At 34.0% G+C, this 26,654-nt stretch overlaps 1 protein-coding gene across 1 annotated transcript in view; it reads right to left on the bottom strand.

Moving 5' to 3' along the window:
- The window catches only part of Smp_142290 (hyperpolarization activated cyclic nucleotide-gated potassium channel, putative), a gene marked incomplete at both ends in the record, with an annotated part of 50,232 nt that extends 40,607 nt beyond the window's left edge, over positions 1-9,625 (bottom strand). The window contains 2 exons of the mRNA XM_018791866.1: positions 858-1,025; positions 9,481-9,625. Of these exons, the coding sequence (XP_018644973.1) occupies positions 858-1,025; positions 9,481-9,625 (313 nt within the window). The remainder of the gene's footprint in view (positions 1-857; positions 1,026-9,480) is intronic.
- Positions 9,626-26,654: the final 17,029 nt, after the last annotated feature.

The raw sequence follows: 26,654 nt of genomic DNA on the forward strand, positions 1-26,654 counted from the left end.
TATGTACGCTTGAGCATTGCTCACTGCTTACGCATATATTCATTGTGGTAGCATTACTATTAATCGCTTGATTGATTTGATGAGTAGTACATTTCAATTTGTATATAATGTACATAATCCTGTTCACTGTACTCGCTAACTCGATCACTCGATCTCTCGCGCGCTCACTCGCTTGCTTTACGGCACTACTTTTTTATGCTTGCTTAACGTGCCTGTAATTCTGGATATCTGTGTGTTATCCAAGAATAAACGGAATCAACCCTTCGTATTCGCCTACACCATTAGGACGTTATCGAGTAACGGTTATCAGGACAAACAATATACGAAGTTAAAGGATAATATCGAATATCGACTACCACAAATAATATTGTCATGTTAAAATGTTAACTAATCCGTCTTGAAGTAAGCCTTTGATGAACAGTATCAGACATAAATCAACAGTTGATCGGTCATATAGTTAATATTAATTATTTCATCTGATTATGCCTACTAAAGACCGAAAATCAATAATTAATGGAATAATACTATGCAGATATTTTTATTGTATAGTTGTTAACAACTAAACAATTTTCATAGTTGAAAGCATGAGTCAAATGAAGCTAGACCACCATGGAAAACCAGGAAGCACTGGATGGCTGTTTCGTCCTATTGTGGGTCTCCTCAGCAGTGAGCATACACGACCTCGGCTCGCGATATCCGAACACAGGACCTACCAGTCTCGCGCCAGATCACTTAACCGACAGACCACTGAGCCGGCATCCAACGGTGTGAATGTCTAACTTCAACCAATCCGCAAAACTTTGTGAAGTTGTTTCATACAACAAAAATTATGAAAAACAAAACTCTATAGAACTTACCAGCGTGAACAAATTGTGTAAAATTTTCATTATCATGTAATATAAGATAAATATAATCTAATGGTAATGAGCTTAATAAATCTAGAAGGAACCATGTTTTCAAATATTGTCGTGCAATTTCTTTAGGATTGAGCATAATTTCATCGGCGAAATTATTCTTAATTATTCCTATTTGTCGTTGTTGTTGAGAAATAGAATAACAAAACAATAAAGGCATTTAAGTAAATGATAAGTTACAATTACACAATATATTATTATTACTATTCATTGTATACATTTGAAAAAGCTAATTATGTTTTGAATCTTTTTATAAACGTTAATTACTTTCAATGAATCCATTGAAGCTAGACCACCAAGAAAAACCTGGAAGCACTGGACGGTCGTTTCGTCCTATTGTGGGACTCCTCAGAAGTGCACATCCACGATATCGCCCCGCGAGATTCGAACCCAGGACCTACCAATCTCGCGCCAGAACACTTAACCGATAGACTATGAAAATGCTGAAATCTCCACGAAACCCCATTCTGATTATGTGATATATATTAGCGCAATACATTTCGAACAATCTGATTACACATATATTTGTTAAGAACATTTACATATAAAAATAAAAGGCCAACTAGACTGAAAATGGGGAGTAAAGAGGGGACAAGGATAATAACGATAAAAATAATGTGAAAACAATTGGACACCTAATCACTCTGGATAATAAGCTAATATTACCAGGGTAGGTTTAAGGTGAGAACAAACTGTTTTTGAATACACAAAGGGGGTTTGAATTTTCAGATGGCTACGGCTTCAATAAACCTTAGTATACGTCCTTTTACACTATTATACAACACCACAAAAGTCGAGTTAAGATCAATCTTATGACCTGTTTCGATTATTTGTTTGCCAATAGAGGATGATGGATGTTTATTTTTATATATAAATGTTCTTAACAAGTATATGTGTGATAAGATTGTTCGAAATGTAATGCGCTAATATATCACATAGCTCTGTTAATTACTTTATTTCTTTTTGTAGTGTCCGTATATTTTTCAGAATACAGTATCATCCCATCAAATGTACTATATATCATTATGTACACATACTGATTAATAATAACACGTGTGTCCAACATACCAATCAATTCATCATGAAGTAGGTGTGGTCTACTTATGTCCACAAGTAGTATATGGTGATGGTTAGACATAGAATGTATTTCAGCAGAAGATCGATAAGGAAAGAACAGGAATGAAGCGCAATTGGTACGAAATTGCATGAACAATGAAATCAGAGAAGACGGACTGATATTTGCAAAAGGAACAGTTAAGATTGATACAATTGATTGGTTATTTTGCAAATTAACTGTTTACTGTATGGTTATCAGAATTCAGTGAGATAGTCTGTAATTAGTGACTAAATACATTCGATTGTCCCCACCTGTGTTCTCATTCACCACAGCATCAGTATATTTTTCAGAACAGAGTATCATCTCATCAAATATACTATATATCAGTATGTACACATACTGATTAATAATAACATTTGTATTCAATCTGTCAATCAATTCATCTTGAAGTAGGTGTATGCGGAAATAAAATTTTCCACTCAAATGTTTTCCTCTACTTGAAATATACATATCACAATTGATTGATCATTGGGTAGTGATCAATGTCTTGCGTGTCAAGTCCTCCTTAGTGCTGATCGAATGCTATCGATCAAGTTGCAATGTGGCCACTAGTCTAGGTGGCTCGACACTGTGTGCACTATGTAGAGATAAGATGGTGGTTGGAGGTGGTCAACAGGAAACCTAATCGTATCATCGTATATTATCATCGACTTGAATTGCGTTAGTGAATAACGGAATTAAAGAAGTCAAATATGAGAATGAATTTGGAATGCGTTTATTTCGTACAATCATCGATCGGAATAGACAATCAGAGAGACGTAACGAAGGAAGTGAAAAAGAAAGAGCGAAGCAAAGCGAAAAGACAAGCAGTGAAGAAGGCATGTGAGCCAACTCAATTTAGACAAGCGGGAATCGATATTTATAGTCAAACGAAAATAAGTTACAGGCATGTGATGAATAAGATAAGAAGTGTGCACACGTACGCTCATACGAAAACAATCAAGGTTGATAAGCTAATAGTTGACAAGGTTGAAATGGGACTCAAGAAGAATAAATAAATTGGCTTGTCCGGAAGCTAGAATAAGCTATGTGGCGTTAACATAGTAACCGACACTACAAATCATTTTAAGTCTCTCATGTCTTTTCTACCTCGTTTTAATACACTAGAGAGGAAAAAAAGACACTAGTTTCAGTAAATGATATTCTGAATAATTAATGATGCATTTACAATTCTATTTTAAATGTTTTGACTACTAAAGACAAAATGGCAAAGCAAGAGCAGCATATTTACAACTGAAAAACATCTGGAACTCAAAACAATTGTCAACCAACACCAAGATCAGAACTTTCAATACAAATGTCAATACAGTTCTACTGTATGGGGCGGAGACGTGGAGAACTACGAAAGCCATTATCCAGAAGATACAAGTGTTTATTAACAGCTGTCTACGCAAGATACTTCGGATCCGATGGCCAGAAACTATCAGCAACAAGTTACTGTGGAAGAGAACAGACCAGATTCCGTTCAATGAAGGAAGAAATCAGGAAGAAGCGCTGAAAGTGGATTGGGCACACTTTGAGGAAATCACCTAATTGCATCACAAGACAAGCCCTCACATGAAATGCTGAAGGCCAAAGGAGAAGAGGAAGACCAAAGAACACAATACGCCAAGAAATAGAGACAGACATGAGAAGAATGAACAAAAACTGGATTGAACTAGAAAAGAAGTCCCAGGACAGAGTGGGTTGGAGAATGCTGGTCGGCGGCCTATGCTCCATTGGGAGTAACAGACGTAAGTAAGTAAGTAAGTAAGTAACTAAAGACAACATAGACAAAATTTTTGTGTAAGTTCTCTTTTGATATTAATATTGAGAGATCTTATTCCTGTGATCATTCAATAAACGATCTGAATAATGAAGTTGTATCCATTTTATCCCCCTACTGTGATTGGTATGAATGTGCACAAATAATTATTAATTTGACTTTACATTGTCTGTTTAAGAGATAAAAATTAATATCTGTTTACTATGAGTAATACGTTAGGATTCTCCTCCTAATTTGGAACCCACAATTGGTGATTCCACTAAATGAAAGTTTCCATCGACAGCATCCAGTTGTATTATTTTCCCATTTAGGGATTAGAGCTTCTAGTTCAGAATGAAAACGTATTGTTCTGTAAGTATTCAAAACATTACAACCGAAATCTACTCATGGGTCCGTAATATTCTTTTCTTTGGACGACAAAATCAAAGAAGCATAATTTATTTCGATGTAGACCTTTAGACAAGGAATATTAATCAATCAGTGAAATAAATTCATTTAATATTTGTTTGGTTTTGAATTTTCCCATCGATGTGTTAGGACTGCACAGTATGCACATATGCCAATTAGAGACTGACCAGTTGCAGTCCTAATACATCGATGGGAAGATTCACACAAACAATACTAAGTGAATTTACAATTCACCGCATTGCACAAGCAATTGGCTATCAGGGCTCAGCAGCTCAGTGGATAACGCGATGGCGTTTGAAGTGAAAGGTACTGGGTTCGAGTTCCGGAGTGAACATCAACTCTGCGATGCAGGTACATGCAGCTGACGAGTCCCAAATAGGACGAAACGCGCGTTCTGGATTCCACTTCTAGCCACTATCCATCTTTGCTTAATCAGTGAAATAGTAAAAAAAATTAATCTGCTACTATGAATCATTTTCGCCTATTTAGTCACTATCTATTTAAACCTAATTATGTATACTAAAATAAGTGACACGATTCGGTACTATTGTAGTGAACAAAGAAGTCAGGTGGAGATAACTACTATTTCTCTCTGTTGACAGAGACTGCTACAGCCAAGGCAGCCTCTCCAGAACACTCCACTCAACCTCACCTTTCTGCATCAAAACGTCCCAACTAATGAATCCTATACCAGCCGCGCAACGGCATCCACAGTACTTTAGCCTTCTCGTCCCTCCTTTGCCAGTGACACCAAAGTTATGAGCCAAAACCTGGTAGGGGTTGACCAATTTATTGTTGAATGCAAAATTACAGAGTACCTTTGTAAACTATGAAAACTATTCATTAAATACACTACTTGCACATTTTCATTCAGCTATCTTTTACATGCTTCATGATTCTTTCGATTATCTTGTTGTTGTGATTGCTCACTGTTTACATTTTTGTTCCCTTAGATTCAATTTTCTCAACCTTCTAATGCCAGGCATTCTACTTTTAATTGATATTACAACAACTTATATCTGTCAACTTAAGTAGCATACACCACACTATCACTGTGTAAATAACGTAAATACATACATTTCTACCGAAGCTGGAGCAACTCATAGCCAGCATCTGTAATCGCAATACTATGTGTGATATAAATGTCCATCCTATAATAAATACCAATTCTGTCAAGATTCTAGATATTACTTACTGATAAGGGCGAACTGACACAAAATACCATACCAGACTACTTTCTTCATTACATCCAATTATCTAATATTGTCTACTCACTATTACATGATATTCGAACAGAGTAAAATTGATGATCCATAGTATTAAACAGAGTAACTTCATCAATCATTTATTCATATGTATATCGAGTGGAATTCTTATTTTCTATGTCAATCATTTGATCTTGTTTCTGAACCTTCTTTCAGAAATATATCTATATATACACATATGCTTCGAATGTTTCCCATTTTCTCAAGACTTATTTCTCTAAAACATTAGAATCATTGATTGACAGTCTATGAATCTACATATGAATAATAACGTGTTAATGTTTCTGTCTGAAACCTTTTTTTAGATCTATTTATAAGCATTATACAATACAATGTGCTTCCTTGGATTTTTGTCCATTCTAAGGTGATTGTTTTTTTTATAAACAATAAAAAAACAAAAATAGCGAATATAAAGATGAATTCAAAATTAGAGTAGAAAAAAAATGTTACCAGGAAAGAAAGACACAAAGTAATGGAAAAAAAAGAAGAAGAAGGGGGAGAAGAAGAGGAAGAAGTAGAAGTAGCAGAAGAAGGAGAAAAATAAGAAAAGGAAGAAGAAGAGGGAATTGTGAGATTAAAACTGTAACTTACGTCAACATAGCGGATACTGACAATAATAACAACAGTATGTCAATAATAATAATAATAATAATAATAATAATGAATAAAAATGCATCATACAGTATTCTAGGAAGGTTATTGTAATCTTTTTCTTTCTCGTCATTCGTTACATTCTTTTTCAAACTTTTCTTTTCTATTATAGCAACTACAATCCTACAACCAATTTCGATTATGGTTAATTTTGGTTAAGCCCTTCTATTAACTTAACAGACAATGTAACTAGAACAGTAACAATTCGCATATTTCTTTGTACTATTATGATCACTAGATCACATGATAGATAGACCCTAGCTAAAATGTGGATTGCTTAAATTTCACTCAATAGTTCATCCTCCTCTCCATATATATGTACTCAAATCCTATTATTACCTTTGGCTTTGTGTTGCTGCGCCTCCTATGCAATTCGACTATAAATTTGTCTATGTATTTACTCGTATATAAATATTATCCTCTCCGATTCAAATTCTATCGATGTGTTTGTAGCTTCACGATTTGCTCTATCCGTTAAGAAACTATAGTTATCGCTTCTCATTGCCTTCTAATTTCAAACATGTTTGAGATAGATATGATAGACGTTATTGATGTGATCGATTAATGAAGCAAAGTCAGTACACTTTGAAACGGTTTGATTGTTGAACAACTGGTAAAAATATTGCCCGTAAAATGCTCTGGTATGGCCGAGAGTGGGGAGAGTCCTCTTTCCCTCTCCAAATGCTCTCACATGGCCACGCGTATACAGCCTCTAACAGGGAAGTCCTACTCACTGCCTTCTCGTGGCGGGGGTGTTGTTCACGAAAGTGAGAGGATGAAAAGCGAATGTCCGGCAATTTAACCGGGTTGGTGGACATGGAAAGTCCACCTAGGGGAGTTGGGAAACCCTGATTCCAAACCAATGGTGCACATGGGCTCCAGTATCCTTAGGGAACAAATGGCGTATGAACCTGTTGTTGGTCACCGGCTACCATGGGACTGCATCTCCTCACGATGCTCCACTGCCTTGTGGATCAGACCTCTAGGTCAAAGGCTCGAGGTGTGGCCCCCTAAGAAAACCACCTGCTTCAGTTTGGGCACCTGGGCAGTATCACAGCCCTCACACAAATCAAATGAGATTTGTACGGTGCATATGTATCTGGTACCCCCTTGTACCAATATTTATGTGTATAAATAAATAAATAAATAACACTTTGTAACATCATTCATCTGTTTAACTACTGTTTATTTGTAAGTAGTATTTTAACCGAGAGTTATCACAATTAGTTTACTAGCCAAACAAAATACCACATAAAAAGGATTATAACAAATAGAATGTACAGTGTGTTTTATTATTATCATTATTATTACTTTTGGACCGATTTTTATACTGATTATAGCTACTTAATTTAAACAAAAAAGATTATTACAACTAAGAAGCACTTCATTTCATGGATGAATATAAGTTGGAAAGATGTTGAAAGCAAAACACAATTATTGAATACTTTACTTTAAACTAATTTAGTAGTATATAAATATATATATATCAATGATGATATACAAATCCATATTCATAAACAGATCCATGTTGATCGAATATGAATACTTCAAGTAATATATCTTGACATATATAGTTGAGTGAGTTATTATTGACGATAGTGATCCATAAGTGATATTAGGATAAATATGGAACTTAATTAATTAATATTTAAGAAAAAAATATTACCTGAAGATTATAACTGATTAGTATAAGCGCTATTATACTTGACCTATATTAATGATTTTAAATAGATTAAGTAACATTGGATTAATTGGTTGTTTTTTTAAAACAATCAAATTAATAGTAAATATTTTAATGGAGTTTTGGTCTTTGAGCTGGATGGTTTGGTCGTGTATTCTCTGAGCTGGATGGTTTGGTCGTGTGTTCTCTGAGCTGGATGGTTTGGTCGTGTGTTCTCTGAGCTGGATGGTTTGGTCGTGTATTCTCTGAGCTGGATGGTTTGGTCGTGTATTCTATGAGCTACAAATCTTCTCCACTATCTCAAAATAGTAAATATTGGAGTATGATGATTTGTAAACGCAATTTTTTCTTTTCTTACCTTAATAGATTGAATTTTATACGTTTGCTTATTTTTATTAATGCTAACTTTAATTCAATGAAACTATAAATTAAAGTATAAAGAAATCTGCAAAAAAGACGTTGTTTTCGATGAAATTATTTACCTAAACTATATGTTTATATTGATAGTTGTCCACAGGGAAATTGAAAGGGGGTCACATTACGAAGATTACATAATTATCGAGAGTTCACAGAAGAATAGGGGGATGAGAATGATTTCAGGGTCAGAAATATTATAGATACTTATCTACTTAGAAGATATGGAGGAAGAAATGAAAAACGTAGAGATCATAATAACAACTGATTCATACTACCAGTTTAGATCATGAACTTATTTCAGCTAGTCCATCGATGGAAAACTAAAAACACTGGATGGCCATTATTTTCTAGTATTGGACTTTTCAGAAGTGAAAAGCCAAGAGTCATGGGTCCGACAGCCGTATGAGTAAACGTCGAAACACACTACTGAGATGCTTCATACTAGAAAAAAACGACTGTCCAGTACTTTCAGGTTTTCAATAGTGGTTTAGCTAAAATCATGACTTAAACTGTGAAAAGTCTACAATTTCCAAAAACCCATCATACTAATATGTAAATAATAGTCATGAAGATTTTTTTAGCGGATAATAACTACTGATTACGGTTTAACAACTTAAATAAATTTATCAAATGCCATCAATCATGTATACAGCAGTCTCTTAATAAAGATTTAGTGACCCAAGATCTGACTCCAGTTAGATCGTATTATGATTGCTATTGAAATATACATTTCATTAATCCTCTTATACAATCATCGACTTAACTCGCGTTAATGTATAACGGAATTGACTAAGTCAAATATGAGAACGAATTCCGAATACATTATTTATTTAATACAACCATTGATCCAAACAAACAATGGAAGAAACGAAGTGAAGAGAGCGTAACAAAATGACGCGTGGTGGAGAGGGCGCGTGAGTCAGCTTAATTTGGACAAACGTGAATCGATATTTATAGTTAGACGAAAATAAGTTACAGACATATGATGAATATGATAAGAAATACACCCAAATACGCTTATATAAAAAACAGTCAAGGTTGATAAGTGAATAATTGACAAAGTCAAATTATAGCTTAAGAAGAATGGATAAATTGGTTTGTCCAAAAGCTAGAATAAGCTGTGTGACTGTAACATAGCAACGGTTACTACAAAGAATCTATATAAACTACCATTCAGATATCACATTTTGATGTAGTTAATAATGATGCCAAATAATCAAATATAAAAGTAGTGTGAATAGTAATGAGTAATATAATCTTACCTGTACGAAAATTCACGCCAATATCAATAAGAAATACTGTATCCGATACACAATTGAATACGATCCAATGAATACTTAAATCATCATTGAAGAAAGAGATTGCCACCGGTAGAATGATAAGATTTGCAATTAACAATAATAACATGACTAAATCCCAATAAAATCTGAAAGAAATAAAGGAAACATGAACTTTTATTTGCACTTCATCTATGATTGTTATGGATATTGTCTCATTAAAATATAATTTATATCGGCGGACAACCTCAGTTGAAGAACTGTTGAAAATCTAGAAGTATTAGATAGTTGTTTTGCCCTATTATGATACTCCTCCAAAGTACATGATCATAATTCTTTCAAAGAATCAATGGTAACATCACTAACTGGCTGAAATCATGTGATACATTTGTCTAAAGGTAGTCTAAATGTTCTATATAAGATGTATGGTGATAGTGTGTGTACGTGCGTGTACTGCTGACGAATCTCGTATTAGGATGAAACATCTAGCCAATTCTTTCTACTTCCTAATGATTATCTCAGTTTAGTTATTTCATAATTTAAACTGCCATTTAATGAAGTATTACTCATTCAGTAGTAAATAGATGTTTTGAAGCTGAATAATATTTGTTAGATACATTTCTTCAAAACCTTTCATGGATTTATACACTTTATAATAATCATGTATTATATACTATTTTGATTGGAGTAATAATCAACTGAAAATGAAATGTTCAATGAATTTTTAAAGTAAAAGGGTTCATGATAAGTCTTGTTAATTGAACGCTATACTCGGTTCCTAAGCTATTCTCTTAACGCCCAAGCTAAAACTACACAGCAACTTGAACATAAGCGAAAAGGTACAAAATATGCGAGAAGCACTTTACTCTAAAGGTTCATTCATGTACAGAAAATATAGGGTTTTGATAGTATTTTAGAACTCCTTTAGCTTTCCCAAAAATTCTGGAATGGTAATAAACATAGTAGCAGTATAGTAACTGGCCAATCAGAAACTTTATATGTGAACTTTCACTTTCATGATGTTTCTGGCAAAATGTCTAGTCAGACGCTGATTAGATAAAATGTTTCCTGAGCCTTTCTTGTCTTTTGAGAGAAGTTTTCTGGATCAACTCAACAGTTGATTATTTGCACATATTTATGAATATTTTAGGTTATTTTATCATTCACATAATTGTTATGAACAATAAATTAAATTCAGTTTATTATTATTTTTTTTAACTAAATGAATTCTATACAGTTGAGATCATGAGTCATTTGAAGTTAGACCACTATGAAAAACCTGGAAGCATTGGACAACCATTTCGTCCTATTGTGGGTCTCCTCTTGTATCTTGTTTAATTATATTTTTAGAAGACGAAAGAAAAAGATTGCTAAGAATTGGAGAATGACATTAATACACTACTCATTTATTATTATATAAGTATACATATTTTGACTTAAAATACTAAAAAAAAATTCGATTGAATATCAATTATTCTATTTAAGTCATAGAATCCTTAGAGCTTAGCCTATTGTAATGCGTTGGATTTTTTTATTTCTTGAATTCATTACTAATTTTTACATTCATATTGTTAAGCATGCATCTCGGGAATGATAAACCTTCATTAGTGAGTTAAATTATGTGATATTATTATGTCTCGATAAGAATAATGATTCGTAACTTTGGGATCCATTGATGGACCAATACTATGCTGATATCCTTTTATCGTATAATTCTTAAATAACTAAACTATTCATATTCATATCCCCCTTATTATAAGCTTTATTTTGACCTAAGAACTATTGTTATACGATTTACCATTCTTGAGTTATACCCAGTTTATCAATTACTATCTCCCACATTCACAGACACATTTGGCTAAATCTTGTACAAATGTTGTTTCCTATTTTATGGTACGATGTGGTCTGTCTCTTTGGTATATAAACTCAGTATGTATGAAATATAATGATTCATATTGCAGATGCTGTTATTGGTGTTCTAGACTTAACTAGCTGAGGTAGGCAGAAAGCAGGACCGATAAAGGAGTCTAGATTGCTCGTGCGAGTTTCGTGTGTCATTGATCCGATCGATAATTCACTGCTCTCCAATTGGCGACGACAAGTTATAACACTTATCTATAAATAGAGTGTAAGTACTCAGATCTCATATCATGCTCAGTAAGAATAATTTTTCGGTTGAAAATTGAAGATAACAATAGTGTAATCATCAATATGGATAGTTTGATGCCAACCAATAGTTTTAAAAGACATTTGTTGAAGGTTAATGTTTTCAATCTTGAGTTAAACGTTATAATTAACTCATTCTCAAGGATTCAAGAAACGTTACTGACAGTAATAATCAAAGTGAAATATAAAATCAAAGGGTTATAATCGACTTCAAAAAGATTATCTGGGACAGCTAATTGGATCTCAAACATGATTTTTCTTTGATTCAGTTGACGTTTATAAAAACTATAGTCCTTATTTAACATACTCTATTGAAAGTATATTTGTTACAATGTTGAATGCACTTCTTCTGACCTGTATCTTCTATTATTGTACTGATAGAATGCAATGTGAACCATCGAAAACAACTACCTATATGGAAATATCTATACTACTTTACTATGTAGATGACAGATTTTAGGTTCAGACATTTGGTTACTAATAAGTAGTGTATATGTTCAAAAAATCTACACATTTGGTTGGTATTTGTATCAAATATCAGATTATGATCCGAACTTTGATAAACTAAGTCAATTTCACGTTTGCTATTTTTTATCTCAAAGGTATTCAGAAACAAATTATATGTGTTATTCAATTTATACGTTCAAAAACGTTTAAATATTCATAGAATGGGGGTTTGTGGAGATTGTAGTAATTCCTGATAGTTAAATCCATGTGTCGATTTTAGCTAGACCACCATTGAAGACCTAGAAGCACTGGACGAACATTTCTTCCTAGTATGGAACTGCTCAGCAATGAGCATCCACAATCCCCTATGCGGGATTCGAACAAAACGTCCGCTCAGGGCTATTACGTTTTCAATGATGGTCTAGCTTAAATCGACTCATGAATTCAACTATTAACAAGTTTAAATATTCAACAGCGAACATTTTAGGTGTTTGAATAGTCTAAACTCAAACGATTGTTTTACTAACGATGGATGAAGTTGTTTGTCATAATAATAAACTGATTATTTAGTCTAATGGGTCGATAAAACCTGGAGACTCTAATAGTTAGTTATTGTTATTTTGTCTGATTTTAACCAACAGAAGAAAGAGAATCATCAAAGGCTGTTTGTCAAATTGAATATAACTCTATCTATTCATAATAAAACTGACTTGATGTAGTCGATTAAAAATGTTATAAATTAATGTCCACAACAACTTTGTAGGCTTTTTTAATAAATGCATGAGTATGAAAAATAAAAGTTCAACCCAACTACTCAATTTAACATCACTCTAGATAATTATAGGAAAAGAGTCAAATAAAACCACTGAAGAATCGATTTGTAATAAAATCATTTTTGAGCACTCAAAGTAGTTTTAGCTCATACATCGTTTGGAGATTATAAAAACTTGGGAAAGAGCTTCTTACATTTTCTTTCAAGAACGGCGAGACTATAGTTTATGGACGACCTTTGAAAGAACAATAAGTGACCTTGAAAAATATTAGCCAATCAGAAGACAGTTAGTATAGAGTAAAAATATATTATACAACACCAAAGAATTAGAGTGGATACACTTCTTTTACATGGTCCAAAAACTTGTCAATGTTAAAAAGAGGTTCAAAGGTTTTAAAATCGTAATGCATAAGGTAGAGGAACTCATCCATATAGCTCCATAATACTCAGTCTCTGGACCCATGATAAGGTCATAAAAACTCTCTCAGCCTCGACCATCTAGCTTCAATAGTGTTTGTATGTACTCCGGTTGTGTAAGTTTGTCATTTTTACTACGCATATATCCTTACAGCACTCATACCTCTGAACGACCGAAGCTTCAGTAACATCTGCGTTTACTGCAGCCAATATTACTGGTGCTTTTATTATAAAGTTCAAAGCATTTATTATAATATGCCTTAGTCTCAATCTGGATCGAGAGAAAAAAGTTCCTATTCTAGCAGGCTTCTTCCTCTAACATATATTACATCGGAAGATAACATCATCATGATAGTTTGCGCAAGGTCTACAAGTCAATTGATTACCGCAATAACAAATCAAGGAACTGCTTGGTAGTCCCATTTATTATAGCCGCTTAATTGTCACTTTTTTCTCCCAAATCCTCTGTGAACCGATTGTATATGAGCATCAAGTACTGAAATTGGCGCTGTGACCTTGAAATCCCTTTAAACGCTTCCGATTCGCTCGTCCATAAATTATAGTCTCGCCGACTTCTCTAATTACAAAGAAAAGAGAGTTCTTGAAGCTTTCATATATAATGCTAAACTCTATTAGAATTAATAGAAAAGATAGCCAAACAATTTATCCAACATAAACCATTTATCCAAATATCCACAGATTTAACCTTGTTCACAACTCATACGTCTAAGAAACATACAAACACTTTTAGTATTACTCTTTCACATTAGAAATGCCACATTTTCTACACCTACAAACATACACACAAGTTGGTCTCACTCATGATTATCATAATTTAATATGATTAAACACGATCAGATCTATCTTAATTTTGGTTGTATCATAAATATTCTGTATTATTAGCTTTGTACTATTTAAACTGGTGTCAGTTTATTTATTCTCTGAAGAAGTGACTTGCATTAAGTCACGAAACGTCAGAACTTCAATTTTCTATCCATTAGGATAGATCTTGTTGTTTCTAATATAAATTTCTTCATTTATTGTAATGAATCTGTCAAAATCACCATTTTTTAAAAAAAAGCGGGGGGGGGAAATAAAAGGATTGACCTTGAAAAAATCCATCCAAATCACATAACTCAAATTACATAAACTAATAAACTAATTGTGACATTACTCTTATTATATTAGTTTCTACTCAACAAAAAAAAATAGGTCGTTTAATAAGTAGTATATTCAATAAGTAACTACTTAAAATATTTAATTAAATATGACAACCCTCTTTTTGTTTGTTTTCATTTATTGTATATTAGAATGAAAGACATTTTTAATTTAAATCAAAGATTCATGTAAACATTCATAGGATATTAAAATGGTACTAATGAATGAGTTGAATTGGTTGTTATTAAATGATATGGAGATAGGGTTGATAAACAATATAAAATATAAAGATGAAAATATTCAAAGTTCAGTGTTTACTTTTGTTATAATTTCTATGATATGAATGAATGTATAGATGGTGGCTAACAGTGAAATATATGAATCTCATTTTGTTCTACTTTGGGATTTGTTATCTGGATGTAATTACATCTTGGAGTTGATGTTCAACTCCAGGACTGGAACTCAGTCCTGTTAGCTTTATCCATCTGTCGTATCCCAAATAAGATGAGATATACATACTGAACTCCACTGCCAGGGACTATCTATCTTTGTATATAATGGTTATGAATTAAGGCAATATCGAGACAATCTACACAGGATTTACATATGCCAATAAGAGACTGATCAATTGCGGTCTTAAACATCAGTGAGAAGATTTAAACAAACAATACAAAATGAATTAATGAATGTATGTAGGAATCAATTATGTTATAAGCATAAAAATTCATTGTCTATCATATTTTGAATCTTAATTTTATTATTAACTTAATAACCACTGAAAAGTAGATGATATCAGTCATTATTACTTTATTAGGTATTAAACTAATAGTTACATTGATAGATTGTGAGTTAATGATTCCAACCTTGTTAGTGATGAAAGTATTTCTATCAACGGCTGAAATTCTTCGACTTTATTATAACTTGTGACCGCCTGAATGTCCTGTTAATGTATAATGTGATAATACCGTAATTAGAGAGCAGTGAATTATCGATCGGATCAATGACACACCAAACTCGCACGAGCAATCTAGACTCCTTTATCGGTCCTGCTTTCTGCCTACCGCAGCTAGTTAAGTTCAGAACACCAATCTGAGCCTCTACAATATGAATCGTTATCTTTCAAACATACTGAGTTTATATACCAAAGAGACAGACCACATCGTACCATAAAATAGGAAATAACATTTGTACAAGATTTAGCCAAATGTGTTTGTGAATGTGGGAGATAGTAATTGATAAACTGGGTATAACTTAAGAATGGTAAACCGTATAATAATAGTTCATACGTCAAAATAATGCTAATAATAAGAGAAACAAGAATATAAATAGTTTAGTTATTTAAGAATTATACGATAAAAGGATATCAGCATAGTATTGGTCCATCAATGGATCCCAAAGTTACGACTCATTATTCTTATAGGACCATAACATATTTGGATTCGTGATAATACCGGTCATAAGCACTGTTAAGGTTTGTCAAATTTAATCAAGTATACAATAATATATGACATTAAAATAAATTAAAATACAAAAATACCTTACTATTATTCTACTACTTAATTCACAAAAATGAGTAGTAAGTTCTATCCATCAATATTTGTTTAAAAAACTTACAATACCGAAACATAAAACAGTTTTCATTATTGTACATCTATTATTATTTATAAGCAGATTATATTATTTAGAGTCTAGAAACGTCAATCAGACATTTTTTCAAAAATGTAGTAGTTTGACCTAAATTTATTCCTATATAACCCTTTAGAAGATGCTAATCTATACTTCCATTGTTGATATTTCTATTTAGCTGACATTTGCGCTAGATAAGTTCCATAAAGGATAAATGAATAACAGCAGAATGATAGTAAATTATTCTATGCAAAGTTAAAAATAACACTCCTTTGTAGGTCAGTACTAATATAAGTTGAACAACGGTGAACTAATGATATTTGCAAGTTTAATATTTAAACTTAACAGGATAAAACGAAGCATTGAAATTTGATTTAGTATGTGATATGGGCAGAGCTATGCTTAATACTTTTATATAATAGAGAATGATCTATATTTTTTTTTTAGAAAGTGTTAATTTTTCTGATAAGACCTCGCTTAGAATTGATGATAAGGTGTAATATTTATAAAGAATTAAAACAATCTCAGTCAGTCAATCACAACGTAGAACTTCGTACGTACGTACATCAGTTCGAGTTGCCAAACTACATTCACATAGAGACGCAGTGGTAGAAGTAGTAAAAGTATAAGCATTATTGTGAAAAATTAGGGTTTAAAGATGTTATTCAAGGAGTATAATGCAGTGAAATAAATTTGAAAAGAGAAGAAAGATAGAGACATGAAGAATTCAGAAGATTAGGAATTGGGAGAACACAAAGAGTGGATGCGCCTTCACCATTGTTAACGATTTTGAGCCATGTCATTCAAGGTCTCTAACCATCGGTTGCTATCATCTCGCGAATCCCAACCAGGTAGTCTACATCTACCAACATGGCTCAGTCCACTTGTCAGCGACTTCATGAATTTGTGTTACGTTTTGGTCTGGCCGCCCCCAGCTTTCTTCTAACCTACTCCTACACCATAAAACATCGCGCGTCGGGGCAGTAGGCTGTTGGGCATACGTAACACGTGTCCCAACCATCTCAACTGATGAAGTTTCACTACTTCATCAATCGATTTGCCATCCTTACCTAATACCCGTTTCCTAACGACTGCATTACTTACTCGGTGGTCCCAGGAATTAAAACAAACTGGTTATTTAAAAAAAACATTATTTTTGTATTACGATCTTGTTTTCATAGGGCCCGATTGATTCTAACATAACTAGACCAGTATATTCGTTGATTGATATTGATGTGAACAAAACAATCAGATAATGTGAAAATCATACATCGAATACTTCTTTTGCACATCTTCATTCAGCTATGTTTTACATGCTTTATGATTCTTTCAATTCTGTTGTTGTTTCAACTACTCACTGTTTGAATTCCTATTCTCTTCACTTAGATCTTCGCAATCTTCTGCTGTCAGACATTCAACTTCTGATTGGCGTTACACACTACTTATATCCGTCTACATAAGTAGCATATATCACAGTAATGCTTTGGAAAAACTGTTCATGCATGTTACGTACAACATTGCTTTTTTGAAACAGTTTATTTGTTTATACCAACTAATGTATGTATTAAAGATTCACAACACGCAAAATGAAATGAATTTACTTTGTCCAGCAAATGTACTAAAAAAGGAATAATATTCTTATAATTTAAAAGATAAACGCCTACTCAAAAATTTACATGTAGGTGTTAGTCAAGTTATTTGTTTATCTACAACCTCGTAAGAATTTATACTGTCAATGGGACACTATATCATGTTTACTAATTCCAGAGTAAAATATGCTGCTCTTAGAATGATACAATATATACATTTATAACTATTAGTTTAGATGCTCATAAATCGTTATTCAATATTTATGAAATTATCAGAAAGGGGTATTGTGGAGATTTTAGTAATTTTATAGAGTTGAGATCATGAGTCAACTGAAGCTAGACCACCTTGGAAAACCTGGAAGCAGTTGGACGGCCGTTTTGTTCTATTGTGAGACTCCTCAGCAGTGGAGTTCAACCAGGTCTGTTGGAAGATATCAACTCACTGACGACAATGGTGAATGGTTGCTCAACTTCGTAGATTGGTTGAAGTTAGACATTAACACCATCGGATGCCAGCCGGCTCAGTGGTCTATCGGTTAAGTGCTCTGGCGCGAGACTGGTAGGTCCTGGGTTCGAATCTGGCGAGGCGGGATCGTGGATGCACACTGCTGAGGGGTTCCACAATAGGACGAAACGACCGTCCAGTGCTTCCAGATTTTCGATGGGGGTCTAGCTTTAATTGACTCATGATCTCAACCATAATAAATTTATGAAATTACTCAAACGTTTCTTTAATTATATTAACACGGGGATACATGATAGAATAATTCTGATGACTGGGTTTCATTAAGAGACTGAAAAATTCAGATAAGTACTCCTTTTTCATTTTATCAAAATATACTATTCTTGTAGGATCATTATTAACGTTAAAACATGGAATTTACTCAAACACAAAAGACTATTTTGAGTAGAATAAACCTTTTCATAAAGTTCAGTGGATGATGTTAGTTAAGTAAATGGAATAATCAGTAACTATATTAGATATTTACATTTACTTTATCTGGAACTCATGTATGTTTCATTCCATGTAGTCTTCATGTCATGTCATATTGTAGTGAACAGAACACGCGTGGGGACAATCGAATGTATTTTAGCACAACATTACAGAATATCTCATTAAAATATGAGAACCATATAGTGAACCGTTAATTTGCAAAATAACAATCAATTGTCTCAATTTGACTTTTTCTTCTGCAATTATCCGTCCATAGTCTCCGATTATAATTGTTCATGCATTTTCGTACCAATGGCGTTCCGTTCCCGTTCTCTTCTTGTCTATCTTCTATTGAAATACATTCAATGTCCGACCATCACCATATACTACTTATGTGGATATCAGTAACCCACATCACAATATATGTAAATGGTTTATTGCTTCATCTTACTGAGTATAATGTTTTTGGGATGGAATACTTGGATCTCTTACTAATAGGGATGGTTTAAACCTTGAAAATCTTGCTTGCAAAATGCATACTATTTTTACAATGAAAAGTTTGTAGAGATTGTTTAATTTCATGATTCGTATCACTGAATTAGCCAGATAACTATTGAAAACCAGCATAAACACTGAACAGCTATATCATGCACTTCGGAATTGTCGTACACAAGGGTGATATAATTATCCAGTGATACCCGATTTTAATGAATGCCTAAGATGAGTCCATGATGTGGTATTCTATTTTATCACATAATCTTTCTTACAATTTGTTCGTCGTTCTTCCAAACAAAATTTTCACTCATATACTTCTTGCATACTTGATGTATTTCTCTCATTGATTCATTTAAGTTTTGATATGCTATTGTCTTTCTACCATCAAAAGGAATTGTAAAATAAAAATAGATTTATTTGATTAAACAATCACTTTTTAAGGATTAAACAAGTTATATGGCCGGGATTTGATTGTTTCTTCCTGATTAGATAAGCCTAAGAAAGAATATCGGTAGTTGTCTTTAATATGGTAGTTGATGTTTAGAGTTACAATTTTTAATGTTATGACGTATCAGTTACACCAAAAGAAGTATGAATTTGTAATATGTAATATGAGATAAAATGAAAACTTCTGAACAGTACTGTTACAGTTTATTACCACTTCGCTAATGAAATAATCTCTTCTTGAAATATACATGATAACCTTACTAACGTAAGCCTGTACACCCTCGTGGAGGAGCGTAGGACGTCCACAAACATTCTCCATCCAACACTGTCCTGAAAAATCCTTTCCAGTTCACAGTCATCCTTTTCATGTCTGCTTCCAATTCCTGACGTAGTGTGTTTTTTGGGCCTTTCACTTTTCCGCTCCCCTTCACCATTCCAAGTTAGGGCTTGCCTCATGACACAGTTTTGTGATTTCCTCAATGTATATCCTATCCACTTTCAACATCTTTTCTTAATTTCCTCTTCATCTGGAAGATGGTTTGTCCTCTCCCAAAAAAGCTGTTGCTATGGTATATTGCTTAGAAAATTACTAAATTTAGGCGATACAGTACAGTGGCACGGTAAGTAAAAAAAACACTCTTTAATACGACTGTGTAAAGTACATGTTGAATAGGTTTTTTATATTGATTGATTTATCCCAAAAAATATTTCCCCCCCCCCCAATTGAATAAAGATATTTGCTATACGCTGTAAGAGTTATTTATAACAAAAAAGAAATTTCCCTAAATATAGTATCCAAGGCGGTTTCAATCAAAATTATCGTGTATATGTATATATAATCTTATTCGACAGGTGCATAATTAATCCATTCGTTTTTAGACGGTAACAAAAAATGAATAGGAAAGATATACCAAATGTTTAAAAATTATTTTCAACAAATTAAATTATAACCGTGGGGGTATACTACTTATGTTTGCAGATATAAGTAGTATGTAACACCAATCGGAAATGGAATGTCTCGGATCACAAGTTTGAGAAGATTTAAATGAAAGAAAAAGAAAGAAAAGGAAACAGAAAGCAGTCAAGATAACAACAAGAATCAAGGAACAATAAAGCTTGTAAGAGACAATTAATGGAAGATGTGAAAATGATGTATATGATATAAGATCTTCATGCTTTACTAATTTGCTTAGTGATTACGAATCGGGCAATTAATTATTATCATTAGGAGATTTTGTGAAGATTTCAGTATTTTCATAGTTGAGATCATGAGTCAAATGAAGCTGGACCACCGAGGAAAATCTGGAAGTAATGAGCGGCCGTTTCGTCCTATTGTGGGACTTATAGACCACTGAGCCAGTGGTCTGTCGGTTAAGTGCTCTGGCGCGAGACTGGTAGGTCCTGGGTTCGTATCTCGCGGGGCAAGATCGTGGATGCGCACTTCTGAGGAATCTTACGACAGGACGAAATGGCCATCCAGTGCTTTCATGAATAATTACTTGTTTTTCCTTAACTAAATTCTGGTGGAAAGATTATGAGTAGATAATTGTGAAGAATGGAATTATAAGTAAATCTTTTTTCCTATACTTTAACGTATGCTCGTATACATGTTTAACCAACCGAATTATATACATATACATTAGTAATTATTAACCATACTTATCAAAATAGATGTCATCATTTGTAGAGGCTGAATTCTGTATGATTATCTATCGATTATTTTGAATAGTATACCTCCCTGTTACAAATTGAATTGTGAAAAGATATTTCATCATGAGCTGACATTAATTAAACAGTTAATCAAACTGAAAAATACTTTGTAGTTAGTTCATATTAGTAGTACATTTTCAACATGACATTGATCACCTTCCACTTACTTACTTACTTACTAACGCCTGTTACTCCCAACTGAACATTGGCCGCAGACCAGCATTCTTCAATCCACTCTGTTCTGGGCATTCCTTTCTAGTTCTATTCAACTGTTGTACATTCTTCTCATATCTGTCTCTATTTCACGGCGTAATATGTTCTTTAGTATTCCTCTTCTTCTTTAGCCTTCAGGATTCCATGTGAGTGCTTACCTTGTGATGCAGTTGGGTGATGTCATTAATGTGTGTCCTATACAATTCCAGAGCTCCTTCCTGATTCCTTCCTCCACTGAAATCTGGTTTGTTGTCTCCCACAATAGGTTGTTTCTGATAATGTCTGGCCAATGGATCCAAAGTATCTTGCGTAGACAACTGTTGATAAACACTTGTATCTTCTGGATAATGGCTTTCGTAGTTCTTCAGGTTCTGCCCTATACAATAGAACTGTCTTGACATTCGTATTGAAAGTTCTGATCTTGGTGTTGGTTGACAATTGTTTTGAGTTCCAGATGTTCTTCAGTTGTAAATATGCTGCTCTTGCTTTTCCGATCCACGTCTTCACATCTGTATCAGATCCACTGTGTTGATCAATGATGCTGTCTAGATATGTAAAGGTTTTCACATTCTCAAAAGCTTCTCCGTCAATTGAAATTCGATTGGTTCATGCTGTATTGTATCGGAGAGTCTTGCTTTTCCCTTTGTTTATATTTAAACCTACTGCTGTTAAGGCTGCTGCTACACCGGTCGTCTTCTCATGTATTTGTTATTGCGTGTGTGATAGAAGAGCCAGATCATCTGCGAAGTCTAAGTCGTTCAACTGCATCCTAGCTGTCCACTTTATCCCATGCTTCCCCCCAGATTCTGATGTCTTCATAATCCAGTCGATCACCAGGAGAAAGAGAAAGGGTGAGAGTAAGCAACCTTGCCTAACACCGGTCGTTATCTCGAATGAGTCGATGAGTTGTCCTCCATGCACGATTCTGCAGTTTAATACATCATAGGAATTCTGTATGATGTTGACTATATTCTCAGGTAAGTCGTAGTGTCTAAGACGCCTCCATAGTGTTGTCTTGTCCATGCTATCAAATGATTTCTCGTAGTCAATCAAGTTGATGAAGTTGATGATCACCTCTCAGTTATCAATCAATTTTAAATAAATTTCAGTCCTACAGGAAGTCAGTTGCGGCTTGGATAGTTCATCGGTAGCGTCTATGACTGTGAAGCTGGGTGACACGGAATAGAATCCGTAAGGGAGCATTAGTTCCCTCAAGATCACAGGTACATCTTGATGATAAGTGCCAAGTAGCATGAAACCTAAGTCCAGGCCTTCCTGTTGACTACCTTCAATCATCATCTTACATTTTCAACAGTTGTACACTTAAATTCAGCCTGTAATTTAAATTATCTTCAAATCGTATTTTCTCAATCAAAACCCTGAAGCTTTCGGTATTTAACAATTTTACACTTACTAACTAGGTTACACATTAAAAGATTCGAAAATTCAAAATTAACCTTTTTTTTCTTCTTATGAATGTATTTCAAAGTGATCAATCCATTATGTCCGATTGTGTATTCTTACCGATTTCATAGGAACAATAACAAACAAACAAACTTGATTGATATTAAATATCTATTTTAGTCTTTATTAAAGATCAGTTTTAATCTGATATCATAGCTGTTTAAAATTAAATATACCGAAGGCTTTCATCATACAAATATATATATATACCTGTATATCAAGGAAGTGTTATATATCATAAAAAAGTGTACATAACTACTATACTTCTCAGTTCACTTAGTAACCAAGTTTAAGTACTTTTTGTTTGTTTGTTTGTTTGTGTAACTATGCGCATGTGTCTGTTTGTGTGTGTGTGTGTGGGTAAGTGTTGATTTACTCAAAACATCATCAGTTCATATTCTATTTTCGTATATCTAGCAACTGATCTATCTGTTTTTTTTTCAGTTTTCTTTAGTTCCCCATCTATCTATCATTCTATTGTTTACGACGGTTGAATTGTTTGAAATTCAACTCTCTCTCAATTTCACATGTCTATAATCTATTTTAGTAACTGAATTAGATTGAACCAAAGAAAAGGGGAAAAGATTATTCTTATTATTATAATATAAATAAACAAACTCATTTACTCTTCTATTCACAAAAAAGGGTACAAAATTAGATTACGTTTAAATCTTATTTGTAAGTGAAAAATAAAAGAAAAACTTGTTTATCATCGACTCAAGTGTTCTGTTGTTATAATGGGTTCTAAATATATTTACTAAAAATATTTATGCCTAAGGGTAGTAACAAGAAGATACGTAAACTAAGGTAATTTCAGATGTGTATATATATATATATATCACATTCTCACTAGTGACTGACTCCAAGAGGTACTTCCTGGAGTTCTAGTGAGAAACAGTGACCAGTGGAGTTCAACCACGACTGTTGTGAGATAGGAACTCACTGAAGACAATTGGTGAACGGTTGCTCAACTTTGTGGATTGGTTGAAGCTAGACATTAACACCGTTGGATGCCGGCCGGCTCAGTGGTCTATCGGTTAAGTGCTCTGGCGCGAGACTGGTAGGTCCTGGGTTCGAATCTGGCGAGGCGAGATCGTGGATGGGCACTGCTGAGTAGTCCCACAATTGGAAGGGATGGCCGTCTAGTGCATCCAGGTTTTCCATGGTGGTCCAGCTTCAATTGACTCATTCTTTCAACTATGAAAATACTTTCAGAATCTATGAAGGAACTACTAGTGATGCATAAGGATTAATTTGATGAGCCCTCAAATGCCATGATACGGCCGAGAGTGGAGAGAGTCCTTTCTCCCTCTCTTGAAATGACCTCACATGGCTTCGCGTATATAACCTCTGTCAGGGAAGTCCTACTCACTGCCTTCTCGTGGCATTACTGTTGTTTACGAAATTGAGAGGACGAAAAGCGGATGTCAGGTGCTTTAACCGGGTTGGTGGACACGGAAAATCCACCTACGGGAGTTAGAAAACCCTGATTCCAAACCAACGGTGTACATGGGCTCCAGCATCCTGAGGGAACAAATGGTGTATGAATCAATCGCTGGTCACCGGCTACCATGAGAATGCATCTCCTAAACTTGCTCCATTGCCTTATGGATCAGATCTTTAGGTCAAAGGCTCCAGGTGTGGTCACCTAAGATAACCATCTGCTTCCGTCTGGGCACCTGGGTAGTATCACAGCCCTCACACAAATCAAATGAGATTTGTGTTTCGCATATGTATCTGGTGCTTCCTTGTACTAATATTTATGTGTTTGAATAAAAATTAAATGAATTAATTTGATGATGATCTATTCTAATATGAATGAATATCAACTGAGAAAAATCACTGGACTGTTTTTGTATTTGAAGTATACTTATTAGTATGCACCTATAACCACACTAGAGACCCAGCTTATACCCTTCAAGCCCTGTAGCATATGAATTATCCTCTAACCACTGATTTGGCCCAATCCTTGAGGGAGATGTTCATAATCGCTCACTGTTGATGAGTTTCATAATTGGAGAAAAATAAACTGTTCAATGGTGAATAAAATGATTCTAAAATCAGACTAATATTCACTGACTTTACAACTAACCTAAGATTATTTTTGGGAAGCAATCGAGGTTTCAGAATATAAAGATGTATCTTATTGTTATTTGAAGAAAAACAGAATTTGACCACAGAATTCAAATGCACTAAATGTTTATTGTTAGCATTAAACAATTATTCTACACAGATTTTCACGAGTCAATCTATGCTAGACCACCACTGGAATCCTGTAAGCACTGGATGGTAGCTCATTGCTGTTGAGAAGTCCAATACTAGGATGAAACGGCAGTCTATCGCTTCCAGGTTTCCAATATTGGTCTAGCTTAGATCGAATAATGATTTCAACTGTAAAAATACTGCAATCTCCACAAATCCTCATACTGATATTCTACATATAAATTTAGTTTCCAGTGGTTTATCCACCAATACTAGTTTGAGTAAAAAAATTAGTTACACTTCTTTTATAGGACATAAATACATAATCGATTTCTAAATACGTATAAAAACGGTTTTCTAACTGCTTTGTCACTGGAAAGTGACTGCTTTCATGTATGTCTAGTAAATTAACCCATCATGTCACTGAATAAAAATAAAGAGAATTCAGCGAGGAAAATTTTCTTTTTGACGAAATCATTTACATTTGTACATATGGTTGTATGGTATGAAGATACGGCTGCCGGGATCTTGAATAAACGGGTTTCTTAATCCTTGAATAAAACCTTCTACTCAGCTAAGCTCTGAATTGTCTTCTCAAGCCGGCATACCATTCACGAATGTATTAAGAATAAATTTCCGCTTTGAACCGCATCAATGTGCATCTATAAATTTACTTGCTCCTGTGGGGCAGGTTACATTGGCCGCACAAAGTGATTACATTCTAAACACATCTCAGAATATTGCGCGGGGTGGCTTTAAAAAGGAGGATGGAAAGTAGTTACCAGGTCAACACAAGAGCATCTAATCTACCCTGGACACGTCGCTCCAAAGTAATCTTCCTTTAAATTAATCTACGCAATCAAAGGAACTGGATCAAAGGGATCTCGAATCAAAAACTCATGCACTGCTGAAGTGCTGGCGATCCATCAATTGAAGCCTGAACCTTGAGTGTAAAAACAATACTCTAACCTCTCATCCTTCCCTGGCCCTAATTCCCTTCTGTAGTATGTTTTGGTTTTTTCAAATTAGTGTTTTGTAATTTCAAACTGTAATCGAATGCGATGGCGTTTGAAGCGAAAGGTACTGGGTTCAAGTCCCAGAGTGAACATCAACTCTGAGATGCAGGTACATCCAGCTGGCGAGTCCCAAATAGAACGAAACGTGCGTCAAACTGGATTCCACTGCTAGCCACTATCCATCTTTGATTATAATGCTTGTGAATTAAGGCTATATCGAGACAATACGCACAGTATGCACATATGCCAATTAGAGACTGACCAGTTGCAGTCCTAACACATCGATGGGAAGATTCAAACAAACAATACTAAGTAAATTTCATTATTATTATCCTTTAATAACTTTTTATGATTATTATACAGTTTATATTATAATCTTCATGTTTTTCGTTTTTCTTCATATCTGTCAAGCGGAAAATTATCTTCCTTAGTTTTGACCTGTATATAATTTTCATCCTTCTATTGTTATCTAACCCCATAATTAATACTTAACCTTATTTGAC

This window comes from Schistosoma mansoni, assembly GCF_000237925.1.
Source record: "Schistosoma mansoni, WGS project CABG00000000 data, chromosome 1 unplaced supercontig 0034, strain Puerto Rico, whole genome shotgun sequence".
In the NCBI taxonomy this organism is placed as follows: domain Eukaryota; kingdom Metazoa; phylum Platyhelminthes; class Trematoda; order Strigeidida; family Schistosomatidae; genus Schistosoma; species Schistosoma mansoni.